The sequence below is a fragment of the Punica granatum genome, chromosome 1, assembly GCF_007655135.1.
Source record: "Punica granatum isolate Tunisia-2019 chromosome 1, ASM765513v2, whole genome shotgun sequence".
NCBI classification, from domain to species: domain Eukaryota; kingdom Viridiplantae; phylum Streptophyta; class Magnoliopsida; order Myrtales; family Lythraceae; genus Punica; species Punica granatum.
Window position 1 is genome coordinate 8,771,540 of NC_045127.1, and position 21,477 is coordinate 8,793,016.

The 21,477-nt window shown below is 37.2% G+C and overlaps 1 protein-coding gene across 1 annotated transcript; it reads right to left on the reverse strand.

The window, feature by feature from the left end:
• Window positions 1-16,675: 16,675 nt before the first annotated feature.
• On the reverse strand, window positions 16,676-18,232 carry LOC116193536 (cyclin-D3-3-like). Its single transcript, XM_031522283.1, has 2 exons — window positions 17,576-18,232; window positions 16,676-17,488 (listed from the first exon to the last, which is right to left on the reverse strand). Exons 1-2 carry the CDS (start codon window positions 18,023-18,025, stop codon window positions 16,874-16,876), a joined length of 1,065 nt encoding a protein of 354 aa, XP_031378143.1. The 5' UTR covers window positions 18,026-18,232; the 3' UTR covers window positions 16,676-16,873.
• Window positions 18,233-21,477: the final 3,245 nt, after the last annotated feature.

A 21,477-nucleotide genomic window follows, 5' to 3' on the forward strand; every position in this document is an offset into this window, starting at 1 on the left:
GAATAAGTATAAGACAGCAGAAGAGAGGGAAGGAGTGGACAAACAAGTGAAGGGAAGTTCCAAAAAACTTGATTCTGACTTATAAAAATTTACGACTATATACGTTTTCACTTTTCATACGATTCACCTCATTATAAAAGCTTAAATCTGAAATGCGAGTTTGTTCAATAAAAAATAAAAATAAAAATTCAAGTCTACTGAATCTAACTGAAAATAATTTATTGCCATTTTCACTCATATTTATGATAAATTAATTGTTTTTATTTTTGACAAAAAATTATAATTCATGCAGCTTACAGAAAATGGAATATTAATTTATAATTTATAATAATCTCATTTTTTATACAAAATGGACGGAAATTGTAATATAAGGAGAAAATATTTAATTTTTTTTTCTATAAGGGAGAAAATATTTAATATGCTTTGCAGGATATGTTGGAATTATATGTGTCAGCACCCCATTTTTGGTCCACCGGCTACAACAAAGTCTTGAACCAATTAGGTCATAATATGAGCTCCAGCAGAAAATAATCAGACAAAGTCGGTTTACTATTCAAGGTAAGATCGATAGGACCGACTAGGCGACTCAAGAAATATGATGACAAAGGAATGTTTCAGGGCCTTCCAAAAGGTTTACGAAAGGATGACAGATCTTACCCAGACAAGCAGTATAATGCACAAACATGCAAACATGCAATTGAATCAATTAGTGTTGCTCCGGTTACCCGTATCGGGCAAAACCAGCTCCCAAGCTCCCAGTGCATCAAGTCATGATAAACCAAAATCAGGTTTATCGGGATCGCCTTTCTGCACATATCAACAGTTGTCCTTTGTGTTACGAAATTTAAATGTGCAATTGATTAGGATCCAGACTCCTCCAACATCCCTTAAATCCATGTAAGACCCACGGCCACTTTTCCATTTTTATTTGCAAACAGCTCCATTCTCTTTCTTTATTTGCAATCTAGCCTTTTTCTTATTATTTTGCAAACTAGCACGTTACTTTTATTTATTTACAAAATTAGAACCACCTTTTCATTATTCACAAATTGACCCCAATCTTTTATTTTTCATAAAACTAGCCACATTCTTTATTTCATTTGCAAAATTAGTCTCATTCTTTCCTAATCTAGCACATTACATCCATATTTCTCTTAAACTCACATCCAAGTCTTTTCTTTCCTATTTTATTTTACATTTGGTCACTTTTTCTCCTTTTATTTCCCATTAACTTTTCTTCCATTTTTGATCTTATTCTTCCATCTTGAATCCCACTTCCAACTCCAATTTTCTTCTTGCTTCTTTCTCTTTATGGCCGAATCCTTTTTGCATAAATTATATTCCTCTCTTGCATTTTTCTTCCAATTATGTTTCTTCCTTCATATGGCCGAATTTCACTCATTCATTGTAGTCTTGCATGGCCAAATCTTTCCTCCTTTAACCGGTCTCCAAACTCATTCAATCCTTTGCCATTCTAAGAATCATTCCAAGCTCATTCCATCAATCAAGCTTCCTCATTAATTTCGGCAAAAACATGGTTGCATTCATTTCCTTTGACCGGTCATTCATGACACTTTATGCCATTTAATCATTTTCCTAGTTTGCTCTTTGATTGGCAAAAATTCCTCCTTTAATAAAATCATTCATTTTACAGCAAAGAAAGGAAGAATTCGGCCAAAAAGGGGCAGCTGCAAAGGAGAAAAGAAAGAAAAAAAATTCATTAATGACTTTCCTCATCGTGTGACAATTTCTAAACTCGCATTCACCTTCCAAGTTCACACTCCCTCAAGCATTTACTCTCTTAATTTCAGCAGAAAAACACATTCAAAAGAAGCCAAGAATTCGGCTAAGTTCAGCTGAAAAAGGAAAAAAAAAAAAGGAAGTTCGTGAAGGTTTTCCCGGTTTTACATAATTTTCCTATCTAAGCTTCTCCTCCTTTTCTTGCCCGAAAATCACATTCATCTCTCCATTAATTCTTGAGAGGATTCGGTCAGCAGGAGGATGAGGAACACAGTTAGGTTCATAGCAGAAAGGAAGAAAGGAAGTTTGTAGAAAATTTCCCGGTTTTTGCGAAACTTTATTATCCAAGCCTCACCTTCCTCTTTGCACATGACATTAATTCATTTCTCCCATTCATTTTTTAGCAGAGATTTAGGAAGATTTCGGTCAGCATGGTGAGCTGAATAGGGGCCAGGTTCAGCTGAAAAAGAAAAAAGGAATTTAGTGGGAATTTGCCTGATTTTTGGCACAACTTTCCGATCTAAAACCTTCCTTCCTCTCTTACCCATCACCCTCATTGATTCAGAATTCATTCAGAAATTTTCAAAAGGGGAGGGGTGAGCAGAGAACAGAGAGGAATTCGGAGGAAAAGAGAGCGGCAGAGGAGAGAACAAAAAAAAAACCGTTATTGTCAAAAAATGTCGTTTTTCGGGCAAAACATCCATCTACCCTCACCCAAACTTCGAAAAAATACATACCCCACCTATTTTCGACCTTTTCAATCCATTGGTGACATTCATTTAGCCATTTGGAGTCCCTAACCACCCGCTCCAGAGCTGAACGGAAACAAGCTCTTTGTAGATTTTAAGGTTTCCTTGCGTTCTTCGACCCCTACGACTAAGGCGAGTCGTACGATTCTTCCTTGACGGGTCTCTAACGATCCTCACTCTCCCCGTGACACGAAGGTCATAGCCCGAGGGCCGTTCCACCGTGCAAACTACCCGAATTTTATTTTTATTTTTATTTTTATTTTTCTTTCTCTCTCTTTAAGGTTTCACGGTTTTTTTTTTTCCTTGTTGATTTAGGTCAGCTAGGGTACTCACCTCTTGAGCACCATCAACAGCAACTTCCGTGGACCTCTTAACAACCTTGAACAAACCGTGCCTGATCGGATGAGACACCCCTATTTTATCTCACAGTCTCACCTCACCTGAGCTCCAAGGAAGGCTTACTTGGATCATTGTTGTACCTGAGCATCCAGCTTATCACCTCACACTTTTCCCGACTCATTTTCATCCGTAAGGCATAAGTATGACATCCACTAAACCCTTAGAGGAGTTAGGTCTTTTAATTTCCGAGTATTGTGGGGTGATAAGGCGGTCCCATATCGATTTCCATGCATATTTTGGTATGAACCGATGCCCTTTTTATCGATTTCGTTAAATCCCATATTGTTATGCATGCTTGAATGTTTTGTTTGAAATTCCGAGATTATGTAGATACCGATTTCGCATTTGTTTGTTATTGTCGATTCAATACTTACATGAATTGTGATGATGAGAAATATGTGTCTTGAATGAAAATAACATGAATCGGTCTAATCATTAAACCTGACTTTTAAAAAAACTGAGGCATGTGAAAAGAAATCGATATGAATACGAATTTGAATATTTTCAAAGAATCGAATTTAGAATTGATTGTTTGAAATGAGAATGAGCCCACGCGAATTAACTTCATGCTCATTTGGCTGTTAAAGATAAAATCGACTAAACAAACTAAGGCCGGTTTAATTAATCACTTGGACTTAAAATCGACGAATTAATTTTATTGTGATCATTTTGCCCATATTATTGTGCTTGGAATGATGAATGTGTTTTTGATTAAAACCTCACCTAAATTGGTTTAATCACGTAAAGTTGATTAAAAATTTCATTTAACCCCAAGACGGTTGGAAATTAGAGTTTATCGGGCGGTCCACCAATGGCCATTTCGATGGCTCGAAACCCGTAAACTAGATCATTCGGTAAGTTTAAATTAACTTAAAATTCCACACACGGGGTAATCGGGACGTTAAAATTTGGCTAAATTAAATCACTTGACTCTTTTAAATGAACTGTACAAACCGATTAATAATCTGTAATCGCATCGACAGTTAAAGAACTGTTAGTCATTCGCTTTTTAAATTCACAATTTCAAAAGCATTGAGATACGTGCCACGTAATCTTGATTTTTCATACATACACATATTTTCCGGTTCAATGGCATGACTACCGGTTTTTGTCTTGCCGTCACTCTAGTGTAGGATTGTGTTTAGAACGGGTTAAAACATGGAAAATAGTCAAGTAGAGGGTTAGGTTTTGGGTTTTGGGTTTTAGGTGAAAGTACTCTTAATCTGTAAAAGACATATTGTCATGATACAGAACAATGTAAAAATAATCCACACATTCGAGACTTGATTACAGACATTGTGTTTTGTCAGGTCCACTAAAATAACGCCGAATGCTACATGCCCTCTCTATTACTCTTTTTGTTTATTTTAAGGTAGGATTTGTATGCCAAGATACCTCGATTAATAATCAGTTAATTCACGTAAATTCGGCTATAACAAAAACTCATTGTTTGTTTATTTGAGCTTGCTTGTTACATTTTTGCACTTGTTTGTTATGCGGGTCGAGCCCGATCCTTTAGGACACGATTTATACAGGGTCCAACGCTCCTAACCGTCGATCACGGGGTCCAATGCCCCCATACACCGAGTGTGCATTTAATTTAATTTTCGATCTTTTCCAAAATCATACGGTGAGCATGAGTGGAATAATGGCCAAATGCGAACCGACCGGGATTCAGTCATTATAATTTGTCTTTTATTTATTTGAGAGAACAATGTAAGGGTTTATATTGTATATTTATTCATGTAATAATCCCGGTTGGAGAGTGGATGGTTCAAGTGTTTCTTCGAATTTATAGTGTCAAAATGGGCGAGTCAAGTGCAACCTTGAATCATGCGGTAAATAAATAAAATGGCAAGCCTAGCAAGCTAGAGTACCGAAAGGGCGTGTGGGATATAGGCCCACACGTAATAGAACCCCCGAATTCGGAATTTCCGTTTCCGTACAGACCATTGCCTTAACATACTAGGTGTATCCCATACCCCTAGACCCGGGCAACTCACCGGCCCTCGACTTTCGAGTCGTAAACAGGTAGTGGCGACTCCTTCTCACGCGCGTTCCCGAGAAGGTGGACACTCTCAAGCCGCGTTACATTTAGGCGCGCGCATGCGAGCTCTGACAAGACGAAATTCGAGTGCGCACAATATGTTGATCTTTGATTTTACCTCAAACAATGTCATTATTCACATAATATATACATATCGACTAAACACTATCTTCATTTTCTTAGAAATTTATGATTTCACGAATCGATTTTATATTTCAGTTTTGTCCTCCATCGTTTTTACTTAAACGCTCAATTTTGACAGCTTGCATACAATGCCGGCTTGATAATTTGGATGAAAAGAAACACCTTTTACTTTGGTTTTCTCCTCCCTTTTTTCGATTAGGATTCCTTTTTGTTATCTTTTGGATTTTGCTACAGCAGCATAGGAAACATGCATGAAAACTTCATAAAAATTGTTCTAGCCATAATATACTTTTATGCTCTTTGACAATTTTTTGGGACATATAACTACTATATTTTGATATTGACAGAGTATTTTTCACAGTATCAGGATATCATCTCATCTTAATCGGCATCCCTTGATTTGATGTATAAATCCAAGAAAGTAATTAAAAATATGGAAGCATGTCCCCCGGAACGGCAGGCCACTCTTCCAGGAGAATCTACATTTTTAAAATCTAATTCGGCTTTTAAATTAATGCTGCACGAAGTTCCTAAATTAATTAATTAAGATTATCATTGTGTCTGACAGTGTCTAATTTAAATTCTTTTCTTTAGTGAGGCATTAGCTTACTAACTTAGCAAAAAAGGGCATTAAGTTACTAAAGTTTAAAGAGAGAAGAAGAGGAAAATTCAATCATATTCATGGGTTCTAGGCATGTGCCCGATCTTCGCCTCGAGGTCTAAAAGGGTCTCAAATAATTTATTAGATATACTAATATCAAGAACTATTATTTTTTATATTCATTTATTTATTAGTGATAATAAGATCTTAAAATGATGTGTTTGGAGTATTCATAGGCCCATAAAGGATTTACTCCCAATAATGCAAAAAGGTTTCCCATTGGCAACCTAATTTTTTTAAAAATCCATATATCTAAATTTTCGTATATCTAGTATTTTTATATGAAATTTCTATTGATTAATTTATACAAAAGTTGTGTGAAAATATATTTCATTTTTTGAAATAATTGATCCAATCATAATGACCAGATCGTTTATCCCGTTGAGTGGACATGATAACCTGCTATTTTGTTTGGGCCAATTACTAACAAAGCAGTTAAAAAATATAAAAATTTAGAAATGGAAATTTTAAAAAATAAAGTAGCTGCTAGGGTACTCAACGCATTTTTTATACAATTTTTTTTTTACTTTTCTAGACAAAAGTTAGGTGAAAATATTTTTTTTTAAATAATTGATTTGACCATAATGACCGGATCATTTATTTCGACAGGTCGATCAAATAATCTGTTACATTATTCAGGTTGGATTTAAAACACTAAGAAATGGGTTAAAAAATAGGACCTAATCGTTCATTTGTCTTGATGGAGACTGTATTACCTATTGCCTTTTTTGGATCGTATTTAATAATATTTAGAAAAATGAATTTTAAAAATCAAAATTTAAAATTTAAAAACTGCAAGTAGGAAGATGTTTATTATTAATAATGATAAATCTTAAGACGATATGCTTTGAATGTTCATGGGCCTAGGAAGAATAAACTCTCAAAAGTGGAAAAATGTTTCCCGTTGGAAACCTAAATGAAAAAATGCATATATTGTAATTTGTATATCGAGCATTTTCAATATGAAATTTCTTCTGATTTATCCATATAAAATTCGAGTGAAAAAGTACCATTTTTTTTAAATTATTGATTCAACTGTAATGATAAATGGATTGACCGAATAACCTGCAACATTGTCTTGGTCGAATTTAAAATACTAACAAATAGATTAAAATGTGAAAATTTTAGAAAAATAAAGCAACCGTGAGAGTACTCAAAGTATTTCCGATCGGAAATTTCTATTGATTTTTATAAAGAAAAGTTTGTGAAAATACTTTTTGAAAATAATTGATACGATTATAATGATTTGATCGTTTATTCCGACGGGCTGGTCGAATATTCTGCTACATTATTCGGGTTAGATATATAATATAACAAAGGGGTTAAAAAAAACTGGACCCTGATAGGTCAATAAAATTGTCTATAACCTTTTGGATCGAATTTAATAATAATAACAAAAATAATAATAAAGTTTAATTTTTTTAAAAAAAAGAGGAAGCTGCGAGTGGGGAGCTTTTTCCCACTCACCAGCAGGTCACATTTTGGTACCTAATTTCACCTTCTTTTTTAGGTGTGAATCATGGTGTCCGGAAGTCAAATTTGACCCCTACTAATCCAGTCGAGTTGGGTCGACCCATCAACGGGAAAAGTTCTCCCGGCATGAATTTTCTATGTTCACAAGAACTCGAACTTGAAACTTTCCTTAAGTGGAACAAGTTTCAAACTGGTTGAATCAATTCATGTTGGTTTGATTTCACTTTCTTATATAATGATATTTAAGCCCCTCCATTTGGATTGGACGGAATATATCTCTTACTAAGACTTCTCCAGTGTAGCCTTGGAGGGAAGAATGTGGCCACGTGGACGCACAGCGCGCATCTCTCTCCAACGGTAGATAGACTGTCGAGTACGATATATGCATGGAAGAAACACAAAAGTTACCAAAAGGTAATCAAGTGAAGTATTCAATACCTGTCTAGTATATTTTCAATTAGCACATACTATATGGGTAATTCTTAAGTCATTCACGTCTCGAAAAGGTGTTAGGCAAGAGCTCATTATATTGTGAAAATTTTTAGGTGAAACGTATGATTAATTTATCATGTTTCTACGGAATCTTTCTAAAAAGCATCATAATTTGCGGATTTACTAGTATACATATATCTTATTAGTCTCTAGTATTCTTGAGGTACTTGCCGATATCTTACTCGTTTGATGACGTATTACAGGATTTCTTAGAACATAGACTTGATATACATTTACTAATCCATATGCACACTCCCATTTTCTTTTGCCTAAACCGGTAAGTTCTCTTACGGAAAGACCCATAATTCGATTCCACCGAAGTTAAATATTCTATCAAATTTTAGGTAAAAATAGAAAAGTTTAAATATAAAAAGTATACCCGACTCGACTAGATTAGTCATGACCCAATTAGATATCCGGACATCAGAGTTCACACCAAAAAAAAAAACATAAAAGATATGATATATGAATTTTTCCAAAACACGAATACATGTTTATATTAGATATGGCTATATTAAGCTACTAAAAGAGAAAGTTGGAAGAAAAAATTATGTAAACCTATCGAAGTCATGAGCCACTCCATTAGTAAGACATCTGGTTAGATCAATGAGACAGAAACCAATGTAATTAATGGACGAGACTTTGAGATTAGAAGCTTAATCATAAAAAGCCATCATATTAATTAATATGATAAATAAAAAAAAATAAAATAAAGGACCAGCTAAGACACCACGGGACAGCGGGCTTGGCGGCTTACCGGGACATGAGGACGAGTGATCTTGTGGGTCCCGCGCCGTCGCTCGATTCTGGGAGTTCACTTCCTAACACGTTGACAATTCTTTAATTACAAAAATTCTGCCGAAGAAGAAAAATAACAACGCACGAAGATTATCTTTCATCTTTTAAAGATGAAATTTTATACGAATATGTATATATAGATGTATGTAATTGATCCGATAAGGACGCTGATTGGTCGACTTTGCTTAGGTCGATGACTCAGTGTTGAGAATGCCTAACGTCGTTGTCAATTAATTATTAAGCTTATTAATAAGATGTTTCAATAATTAAAAACTAAGCAAAGCACGTTATCGAGATATGAAATAGCCATATTAATCAAAGAATCTACTTGCTTATTAGTGACATATACAATAAGGTCCGGATTTAGCTAGCTAGCTGCCAACTTACCTTATAACAACAGAGCCGTGTGTTGCCAATATACTTTGAATCTTTCTCAACTTTCGACCACAAAATGTTCATCACCCCGTATTTGTTGATACTTGTACCTAATCGTGCATCGAACATCTCCCAAAAGGCCAACAAGGAAATGGGCTGGCATGTGAAACTTCGCTTTATAAAAATTTATAAGATGGAAGTCTTAATCCGGTTGCCTTAGCAAGAATTTCGGCTAGTTTTCGTTGTTAATTGTTGCTTACGCTCTCGATTCTTACGGCTTAGGTGATTCAAGAAATCATCATCCTTTTTGGTTATCCGATGAGCTGGTTTGGGGCCACGCGAACGACATTGGTAGAGTTGACTGGTCATCAATGTTAAGATAAAATTGCAATTCATGTCATCACAGTGTATCATATATGCCCTGGCTTGCATATTCTGTATAATATAATCGGTATTCATATCTATCTAGAATAGAGTTAGACATACATATATTCTCAATATTTTAGTGGTATTCAAATTATTTTCTTCATGCAAGTTTTCTGATGTGGCGAGATATGAAGTGTTTATCTCATATGAAACATAATCATATACATTGCATATGTACTATGTAATTATATGGATTGCATAAGTGTATATATGCAATATATCATTTTATTGGTTTTTTTTTATAACGCCATGAACAATTCTTTGAGTTTTGCGTATTCTATTTATCTTCTAATGCTGACATGCATGTAGATCCACACATATAATCTCGTTCAAATCATTTTCGTTGAAAAATTATGTCTCCGTTCTCCATTTTTCGGGAAGTGCTTGTTTCTTCTTGGAACTTCCGTGAGGAATATTCCACAGCTCACACGCAAATAATTTTCGAGATATATATATTACAATATATCTCTTGACATGTAATATTGTCTTTCATATGAATTTTTGGAATAAACTCTATGCAATGACGAGTTTTAATTATTGTTCTCCGATTATAATTTTTTATTAATAATGTATATGTGGATCTCTAAGTTCCCTACGTACCTGCTCATGTCTCTTCAGACGCTTCGCGCCAACCCTTCAATACTGAGCTAGCCCGTTGCCCATTTGCTAATGCCATTCATATATTTTCATGAACTAAAGAGAGCGATTGATGATGTATGTAAACACAGTGCATTACAATGATGAATATTTTACCGCCAGAAAAGAAAAATGATGAATCTTCATAACGAAGCAAGTACAACTAATGTCACGAAATAAAAATATGCTACCTATGCTCTTGATTACGCAGGCAAAAAATAAAAGACTTCATAGAATACATTACACAATGGTATATAAAGAGCTTATTAGCAAAAACATAGAGATTAGTGAAATAACATTCACTTTTCACTTCTTCTTTTTTTCTGGAAAACATTCACTTTCGACTTTGAAAAAAAATTGCGATCATATCATGCATAAAATTATTCCTATCGCCTCCTTTGTGATTCAAGTTGGTGATGTGAACAAGCCAATATTAAATGAGATTAATAAATATATACCGTCACGTTTAATAATATTATTCATTTAGTATTTATCAAATTATCTTGTGAAACTTACAAAATATATATATATATATATATATGTTTTTTCTGCACATATTTGATTAGAACTAGTGCATATTAACTTGATATATTAGTATCGCATACCTAATATTTTCTGGATGTGAACACAGGAAGAATTATGCCACGAATGATTGCAGAGTGGAGAAATACTCGAATCCCACTTTCTAAGCGTAGCTTTTAAGGAATCCAATTGCAGAGGGAGAGGCGAAAAGGAGAAAGAAGAAAGAGGGTAGATGACAAGCAGAGCCGTCGCATCCAACTCTCCAAGATGGAATCTTATTCAGATTCTCTCCCTGTTAATTTTTTTAGCGTTTTGTGCGGTCCTTTAAGATTCCCATCACCTGGTCTTGTCTCTCGACAATTCAACTAAGAAGAATAATTTTTCAGTAGTACACATTCTCATTTAAAAATTAAGAGAGCTTAATCATGAAAAGATATAGCATAATGACATACGCTTCTTCTGATAATTAAAATATTTCATATTCTATAATCAATGAGATTTTTCGTGCTCTTTCATTAATCATTAAAATTTTTATTTTAAAGTATTAAATTTATAAGTCTTTTTCGTAATTGAAAAAATTAATATTATTACCAATGAAATCGCTTTTTATTTATTTATTTATTTATATTTATAATTTTTTATATCAAGCTTATGAACCTACTTCATAACAGCCAAAAAAAAAAGGCAAGACCAGTGTTCTCCTGGTAAAGAGAATTGGCAGGGCAAGATCGTCCGGAAGTCTCATGACACTCACTGTCTGCTGTGTTCCATCTTGAGTATGTCGTCGGTCTACACCCTGTACGTATTTTGTACAAGTTCACCTTATTTTTCTGAAATTTCAAACTATTTAAGCCGTTGGATTTCAAATCCACAATAATTATGTACTTTGTAATATGTGGATGGACGCAAATTGAACCAATCAACAATTATTGTCGTGCTAGCTTGGAGTACATGGCAGGACATAGTATTTATATCTTTCATTTTCTTGAAGGTTATATAGAGTATGAGCCATTAGCATGACGTTTCCCGACCACAAGAGATCATTGTGATCCTTTGGCATATAGTTCTTCGTCCTTTATCTTTCTCCCTAGCGTCGCTTCCCGGCGAAGATGACCTACTAATTTCCCACTAATGCATGTGAAACACCATAGGAAACCATTTCAAGAACTACCAAGCCACCCTATTGGCTTCTTCTTTACTATCCTTGTTCTGGATTCCAGGTCATGATCATAATCGGTCATTAGTACACATTCGTAGAGCTTTATCCTTTAACGCGCCGGCCTAAGTCGAATTAAATTAGTCGGAATCCATTAGACTTTTGAATACAGGCGTGGGTGGCCTTTTGTAGCGCCACTCAAGCAATGGCTTGAGGCCCCCAGAGGATCTAAGATTCGTTGGCCGCATATTTAATAATTTTATAGAATTACAAATATTTTTGCATGATAGATCAAGGCTTCAAATATTAATTATTCCAATTAAATTACTATTAAATCTCAATTTCCCTGAGTTGTATTACTCACTCAATTACATTCTATAATTAGTTCCCCACAATCTCTATATTTTATCAATGAGAAAATCTTAAATATTCCTTATTATGGAAGGCATAGTAAGGAAAAACCAATAAACTTGTAGTATTATAAATAAAAACCCAAAAATCATGTACTTAAAATATCATAGGCTCATTCATTATAATGCTTGTCCTTCCTAATGACTTTTTCTCCTTACTATTAAATATTTTTATAAAGCAAGTATTTTGTATTTTTCGTACTGTTCGGTCTTTCTTTTGAAAAAAAATTGTTCCATTATTTTTAGAAAAGTTTTAAGATAGTAAGCTTTAACTGTAGGACTTCCGTGAGGTGATCTCTTTTGCATTTATAAGATATTCAAAATATAATAAAAACTAAAGAGTTTAATAGTGATATTTGTCTTAAAATATAAATAAATTTAGATATTAACTCATATAATATCATTAAATAATTAATAAGTCCCGTATTAAAGTTTCGTTTCAGGCCACTAATTCCCTAGACCGCCCTTGGATACTGCGTGCACACTGAAAAAAAAAAAGAAAATGGAATTGAAGGGAATCACAATATAAAACAATCAAATTTGTATATGTATAGTGATTTATATTTTGCATAACAATCAAGAAATTTCATGTTTGATTATTGTAAATGAGATTTTGTACATTTTTTTTATTTTGGAAAAAGTACAAAAACCCGCATTGTGATTTGGGTTAGGGACAAATTGTACTATGTGCATTTGTTATGGATAATTAGCCCCACTGTGGTGTATTCCGTTAGCCATATGGAGTTACGACGTTAGTTTTTTCAAATTTTTAGTCATCAACCTTTAACCTTTTAATCATTTTGGTTCTAAATCTTATTTCTTTTATCATTTTGATCCCAACTTTTCATTTTTTTCATTTTAGTCTTTAAAAAAATCGAAAGGGAAGAAGTGGCAGCCCCGACCCCTCCACCGAGGTCACCGACCTCCTTTGTGGGTACCGTCAACCTCGATGGAGGGGTCGGGGTTACTGATTGGCTACCCCGAGCCCTGAATAGATCGGGGACTCAATCGGCGACCTTAATCCTCAAATTGATCGGGGGCTCCAATTCAGAGTTTCCAATCGATTTGCGGGTTGGGGCCGCCAATTGACAACCCCGACCTTTCCATCGAGGTAGCCAACATCCTCCGTGGGTACCGGCGACCTCCGTGGAGGGATCAGGGTCGCTGATTGGAGGCCCCAACCCCTGAATTGACTGGGGAGTCCAAGTCAGAGTTCTCGATCGATTCGCGAGTTGGGGCCACCAATTGACGACCCTAATCCTTCCATAGAGTTCGCCGGTGACCTCCGTGGTATCGACTGCCTCTATGGAGGAATCGGGGTCGTCAATTGGCGACCCCAGTCGGCGAATCGATCAGGACCTCCGACTTTGAGTCATCAATTGATTCGGGGGTTGGGGCCGCCAATCAACGACCCTGATCCCTCCACCGAGGTCGTCGGTACCCACGGAGGACGCGACGACCTCGGTGGAGGGGTTTGGGTGGCCAATTGGCGACTCCGACCCCTCCTTCCTTTTCGATTTTATTTCTAGGACTAAAATGAAAAAAATAAAAAGTTGATGATAGAAATGATAAAAGAAAAAAGATTTAGAACCAAAATGATTAAAAGGCTAAAGATTGAGGACTAAAAGTGAAAAAAAAAACTAACGTCGTAACTCTCTATAGCTAACGGAGTACACCACAGGAAAGCTAATCGTCCCTAACAAAAGCACATAGTGCAATTTATCCCGACTTCAAGGCACAAGGGGGATTTTTGTACTTTTTCTTTTTATTTTCCTGATTTTATGCATGTCCTAACTTAGTGTGCCTCTTTTGCAATAAAAAAAATAAAGATAGAAAATGACTAATTTTTGTTGGTTTTGCTTGGAACTACCATTCGTAATATGACCTTTAATTTGTCATATTTTCTCACATAAATATCATCAACTTTAAAACAAGATGGGTGCGGTAGGTATCTGTTCTTTTGACAATGCTCATCGCAGCTACAAGGTCCAAGGAAAGAGAGGGGATGATCCATCGGTTGATTTTGGATAATCGAACCCAAATTTATGGGCTCCTTGTTACGTATGGGCCGATCGAAGATTTATCTCGTGAAAATTTTCAAGATCATGCTGCCCTGTAATTATTCTGTCATCAACTTAGATTATTGAAACTTCTTAGTTGAATTGTACCTCAATGATCTAATGATCGAGGGAGGAGATGGTCGACTGATCGGATTGTTTTCTTTTCTGACCTTCAAAAGGGACACTTGGGGCATGAAAACAAAATGGGTTAAGATTTTCTTATCTCTGCCATTTGCTACTGATGTTGTGGCTCAAGAAGCATTTCAGATGTCCATTACCTGGGGCATAACCCTGTCCCTAATGAATGCCTTTCGTCACTATTTGAGTCTTGGCCATAAAATGGTCAGTTGAGCTGGGGAGGAACTAACTCGGCGATGAAACTCTTCGGACTTACATATGTGACTTCTCCCGAACCCCTACGAGTTCATCTTGTCCCTCTTTAGAGATTTCATAGTTGTGTAGGCACGATGGTAAAGCACGTCACGACACAACTTGCCCCTCTTCATATTCCTTTACACAGTTCGTTTGGTACACATTCATCTCCTCTGTCCTTCACCGTTATTGTCGTTTTGACACTCAAATAAAAGCATTTCACAATCATGAAACTCAATATGGACCTCTATAGAGTTTCTTAGGATACCAAAAAATAACCGGATCGATTTCATAGCAACTGAAAATGGTAAATCGCGCATCATATTGGACCATCTCGAACAAATTGTCGAAGCACATTTATTCTCCTTCCACTGTACATAAAATTGTTCCAACTATACCACCACTTGCCATAGAGTCAGAGCCAAATGCTTTGTTTGGCATTGACTTGAGAAAGGGACCTGAGAGACTGAAAGGCTGAGCCCCACTAAATGAGCTCTCCATGGGTCAGCCTTCAGATATGTCCAGCCAACAAAAATCCCTGACAAGGATATGACCCAAAAAATAATTCTGGATGGATGGATCAGAAAACATAATAATCCATTGAAGGATCCATCCAGCTTTCTCCTAACAATTTATAGCACTCACGCCTGGAACGTGTGCTGCTCCGGCACCCAAGTAGATAGATGCATCAATAATTGAAGAAGCTTCTCACTTCATTTCTGACTTAATGATCTCTTGTTCCAAGGAGACCAATTAATAGCTCTCTCAATGTTAAATTTTTATATTCACAACATTCGAACCGAAGGTTTTGATTAAGAGAAATAGTGTCGGACTGTTTGAACCAACTCATGTTAGTATGTACCCATACTTTAATTTGATTTGATCGCCTCCTTTTCCTTTATATATTTCCTTTTCTACCTTGTTTACCCTTTTCCTTTTCTTTTTTTCCTTCGTGCAAGTCCTATGAGGTATCGTGAGTAACAATTGGAAATATATTGAATTCGAAAAATTGCCCCACTATTCGATTGGCAATGAAGAGAAAAAAACCTCTCTGCCAGAAAAGAGAAAGAGATGTCACTGATAATCAAATCAATAATCCAATTATATCTTTATCGCTTGTGAATGGAAAAAAATCCATACTGTAAGAGGTTTACTTCTTTAGAGGGTCAATCCGACACGAACTGGATTAGTCGGGGTCTATTAGACTTCCGAATAACAGAGCGCACACTCACATCTTATCTCTTGTCGATGCTTTTCATTTTCCTCTCCGTGTAAAAGACACATTATATATACTCTAGAATAAGTAACATCTAGAGTAAAGATGACATGATTAGTTGGCCAAAGAGAAAAATGATGATGTGAAGATATTTTTTTTTTTGCTGCGAGATGTGAAGAGTGATATTTGATAAGGCGTAAATATGAATTGTGAATAATAATTTAAGATTGGGACTCGATTAAGGGAAAAAAAACATGGATGTCCACAAAATACAATTATATGAGAGACCCTTTCGAAGAGGGTATATATACGCACACACATATATCCTTATATAGGGACTGGGCGTCTATGTTCTCGCTTAATGGAATCTTGACGGGTGCGATCGTAAGTGTAGATGGCCTCCAAGAGTTTCACAAAATCATATCTTCCTAGACATGACAGCTCAATAATTTGACAAGATTAGAGAAAAAAAAGAGTGCAAAATCATATATCTCCATGTTCACTAAATTGCAAAAGCACGGAATGACAAAACACATGTTAGACAAAATCAAAAGATGTCATCCCAATTTCAACATTATCGTGACTCATCTGCCTTCTGGCGGATCTAATAGCATCTCTTATGGCCTTTTCACAATGTTGCGAGGATCAATAATGAACTGGGTTTTGTGGTTCTGTACTTTTGCCTTTTTTTTTTTTCCTGGCTCTTCTATTTCCCATTTCTTCTGCTTCTTTGTGCTTGCAAGAGACAATATAATATAGGACCCAGGATCTAAAGGACGTTCCTATTTATCATCACGTGCTCTTCTTTCTCGCCGACCACAAAAACAAATTGCTCTTTTTTCTCTTTAGATTCGATTTATTATGCCACTTTATCATTTGCTTTTTGTTATCATCAGCTGATCATAATTCAAGTTTTAAGTATTATCAATAGTTTCTTTTATTCCATTAAAATTTTTCCAAATGATTTAAATATCCTCACAAGAAAATGGGGCCATGCCGTTTAGGTCGCAATTTTTTCCCTCGTAAAATTTATTATCCGGATCGATAGAATGCCAACCATCTCCATTCCTAAATCTCAATTGCTAAAGATCCACTAGAAAAAAGTTGAGGGTTGGTAATTTAACTAGCAGAAAGAACTTATATATAAAACTAAAAATTGGAAAAAAAATAAAATAAACAGAGCGATTGATAATAGAATTATGACGAGCTGGCTAGCTGCGGACAATGCTTCTTGAGTGGGGGTCCCACCGGCGAGGATGAGATGGAGGGTGGCGCCGCTGCCCATGAGTCGTAGGAGTGGCCGGAGGTCAAGAAGACATAGTCCACCGCACCCCCGGGGCTGCCGGGAACAGAGCTGCCACCGCCATTGCCACCCCCACGACATTTCCTTTTATTTGGGCGAAGAGACCCGAGGCCTTGCGCCGCCATGGGCGCGTACTGATCACAAATCAATTTGCGACAGGACACCACCTCACCGTCATCTCCTAAAGTGCCGAGAAGCTGCGACTGCCATTCCTCTTTAAGCCCAAGCCCGGGTAAGCCCCTGACGACTTGCAGAATCGTGGCCGCAGCCACTACCGAGGGAAAATATTGGAGCAACCTGGCATCGGAAAGAACCGATACGACGACATCCTCGCACCTCCGGAAGAATTCACGGTGCAAATGCTGGTCCCGGAATTGGAGCCTACGAGCGATATGATCGAGGAACGATAAAGGGGTTACTGGGTTCATCCTCCATTGCAGGGTGGACAGGACCAGAAGCTCCATCTTCTTTATCGTCCTCGCCTCGAAGAGGAAGACACTATCGTCCACCTAAAACAGAAGACGAGCATTTTCGATTAGATCAAACAGTCCTCGTCTGATGCAAAATGGAAATGGCAATGCGATCGAGTTGATTACTTGGAAGTCTACGAGGAGGGGCACGGAGATCTCCTCCACCTTGGCGGCCAGGGACAGGCAGGCCACAGCTGCGAGCTGGCCCATCCACGGCGCCCCATCCCGCCGCAAGCGGGAACAGCTCGAAAGGAACCTGTCCAAGTAGTTGACGGCGAGGACCGCAGTCAGGGCGGAGAAGCCGTAGTGGGCGTGGACTCTCAAGATCCACTCCACTGCCCCGTATCGGGCCTCAGCCAGCTCTGGCCCGACATCCGCCCGAGATTGCTTGGACAGCAGACACCCGAGCTCCTCGTCATCCCAGGACAGGTCCAGCTGTTCGAGCAGCTTCTGTGGAGGGTCACGCCAACGGGTCTCACCCACGAGTTGCTCGGAGCAGTAGAGGCCATCCAGAGAGGGGGAGTCCTGTCGGAGAGTGGAGTAATGAGGCACTTTCTTCTTTTGGGAAGAAGTCATGCGTTCGGGCGGATTTTTTTTCTCCGTTTGGGAAGGACTAAGGAACAGAGTAGAATGCTTCCTTTCTTCCTCTTCCTCTTTTGCTTTAACTCAAACTTCACAGGGAATAGAAAGCTTGGATTTTCTCGTTTTCGATTATGGGAAGGATACGGCCGAGTAGATGGATAAGAAAATAAAATAAATGAATACACAAAAATTGCATCCGTATCGTTTTAATTTCAAGTGAGAACATATATTACTGAACTATAATCATTTTATTCGAATTTTTTATTTTGAATTTGTGAGATTTTTACATATGGTGAATTTTTGGACTGAATATCTACAGTCCAACCTGGACTAGGCCTATGGACCTTTTTTCCTTGTAATCGAAATATCTATGGTTCAATCCGAAATAACAAGATCTTGTGAGCAGTAAACGTGAATGAGGTAGTGTGCATCAAATACTGTTGGGACAACCTGTTATATGGTGCGGATATGTGTATAAAATATACGTAGATTACATATACAACTTCATATATCCATTAGAATTTCTTGTAAACATGATGCGACCGAAATCATCTTATTGCAAGACGAACATCGTATGTTTGATCTGGTCAAGCATGCCATGATAAATATTTAAGGTGGCCTAAGTACAGTGTCTTTGCAGTTTACCAATAGAAAGATTTATTCATTTGCATTCACAAGCAAGAATCCATGTTACGATCATGGGACGTAGAGATAGTTCACAACATTCTCGGCAATCATAGTCTGCTAAGCAGCCCGAAGGATGCTATTGCTTAATGAACTCTTCACGCTCAAACTTCCGTTCTTATCGAACCCATTACTCAAACTCATCAACAGGTCATACACGGCATTCTCAATCCCGATAACAGGAATATCAAAAACATAGCCTGGTTTTGAGAGTCTCCCTTGTTTGAAATTCTCGATGGATTGGCAAATCGTACCGAGAGCGTCGCCAATGCTCGTGGTGCAATTCCGAAGCAGCTCCTTTTCGGATTTGCTGAGGCCAAGTTGACTTGAGAGCTCTGTCACGTACGAGGAAGTTTTATTGGCCTCTAGCTCGGACAGCGAGAGCACCTGGCTGCATATGTGGTTCATATGGAATCCAATTGCGTTAGCATACCGAAGGAGAGAGTTGGTGCACAGATCTTTTGTTTCGACCTTAATTTATCGATTTCAATAATTCAATTCAATTCAAGTTCTCTCTCATAAGTGAATCTGTAATGACTTTCCCGAGTTAAAATTTTATGTCCTTGGTCGGAAAAAAAACTTTGCACTAAAAAATGTGGTAGTATTGTAAGATCACATTGTAGGTCTCATATTTTAATTGTATAAATGCTGATATATTATCAAAATATTCCCGGTAATCTAATATATTTACCAAACACAACAATCTCAAATTTTAACTTACGTAACCTAGCACAATGGGTTTCATGATTATGTAGCCCGTGTAATCTTAGCATTCTAAGTAATGTACGTAACAGAACTCAACTCAAACGCCCCCGTAAAGAGCGTATTCAGGAATTCTATACCAGCTGGACCGCGTCTATGGCTTGATTGATATAAGCAAGTGAATTGAGCATAAACCTAACTACCTAAGTGAGTTTTGACATTAAATAAATATCAAATTGGTCAGAATAATACTCTAATGAGTCTCAATAAAAAGTCGAGAACAAAATTGGGAGGCATCATCCTTGGAGCTTTGTTACTGCTCAAAATGGGGCTGAGAATGGAGCGGAGGATTGTAAATCTACGGTCCAACTTGGACTAAGCCTATGGACCTTTTTTTTTCTTATAATCGAAAAATCTATGGTCCAACCTGAAATAACAAGATCCTGTGAGCAGTAAATGTGAATGAGGTCGTGCGCATCAAATACTATTGGGACAACCTGTCATATGGTGCGGATATGTGTATAAAATATACGTGGATTACATATACAAATTCATATATACATTAGAATTTCTTGGAAACATGATGCGACGGAAATCATCTTATTGCATGACGAACATCGTATGCTTGATCTAGTCAAGCATGCCATGATAAATATTTAAGGCGGCCTAAGTACAGTGTCTTTGCAGTTTACCAATAGAAAGAGTTATTCATTTGCATTCATAAGCAAGAATTCATGTTCCGATCATGGGACGTGGAGATAGTTCACAATATTCTCGGCAATCATAGTCTGCTAAGCAGCCTGAAGGATGCTATTACTTAATGCACTCTTTAGGCTCAAACTTCCGTTCTTATTGAACCCATTACTCAAACTCATCAACAGGTCATACACGGCATTCTCAATCCCGATACCAGGAATATCAAAAACATAGCCTGGTTTTGAGAGTTTCCGTTGTTTGAAATTCTCGATGGATTGGAGAATCGTACCGAGAGCGTCGCCAATGCTCGTGGTGCAATTCCAGAGCAGCTCCTTGTCGGATTTGCTGAGGCCAAGTTGACTTGAGAGCTCTGTCTCGTCCGAGGAAGTCTCATTGGCCTCTAGCTCGGACAGCGAAAGCACCTGGCTGCACATGTGGTTCACATGGCATCCAATTGCGTTAGCATACGGAAGGAGAGAGTTGTTGCGTAGTTCTTTTGTTTTGACCTTAATTTATCGATTCACGATTTCAATAATTCAATTCAATTCAAGTTCTCTCTCATAAGTGAATCTGTAATGACTTCCCCGAGTTAAAATTTTATGTCCTTGGTCGGAAAAAATCTTTGCACTAAAAAATGTGGTAGTATTGTAAGATCACATTGTAGGTCTCATATTTTAATTGTATAAATGCTGATATATTATCAAAAATATTCCATGTAATCTAATATATTTACCAAACACAACAATCTCAAATTTCGACTTACGTAACCTAGCACAAAGGATTTCATGATTATGTAATTCGTGTAATCTTAGCATTCTATGTAATGTACGTAACTCAAACGCCCCCCTCTAAAGAGCATATTCAGGAATTTTATACCAGCTGGACCGCGTCTATGGCTTGATTGATATGAGCAAGTGGAGTGAATTGAGCATAAACTGAACTACCTAAGTGAGTTTTGACATTAAATAAATATCAAATTGGTCGGAATAATACTCTAATGAGTCTCAATAAAAAGTCGAGAACAAAATTGGGAGGCATCACCCTTGGAGCTTTGTTAATGATCAAGATGGGGCTGGGAAGGATTATATGGACCAGCAACTCCCCATGTTGGACCTAGCCGGAGTGGTCAGGTGCAGATGAACCCCACCAGACTCGGAGGGAGCCCCATCGCATCAACTGTTCGAACATTCCGAAGACTAATTCCCAATTGGACGTCTCTGATTGTCTCTGTATATGGATCCACCTTCGATGTAAGGGCAACATGCACGAAACCATGAAAAAAGAATCCGTCAGCTCAAGTTCACAAAACAAATACCGATGCCGGTGGTAACAACTTGGGCTGGTTGTCCAGGGTCTCTGGAGAC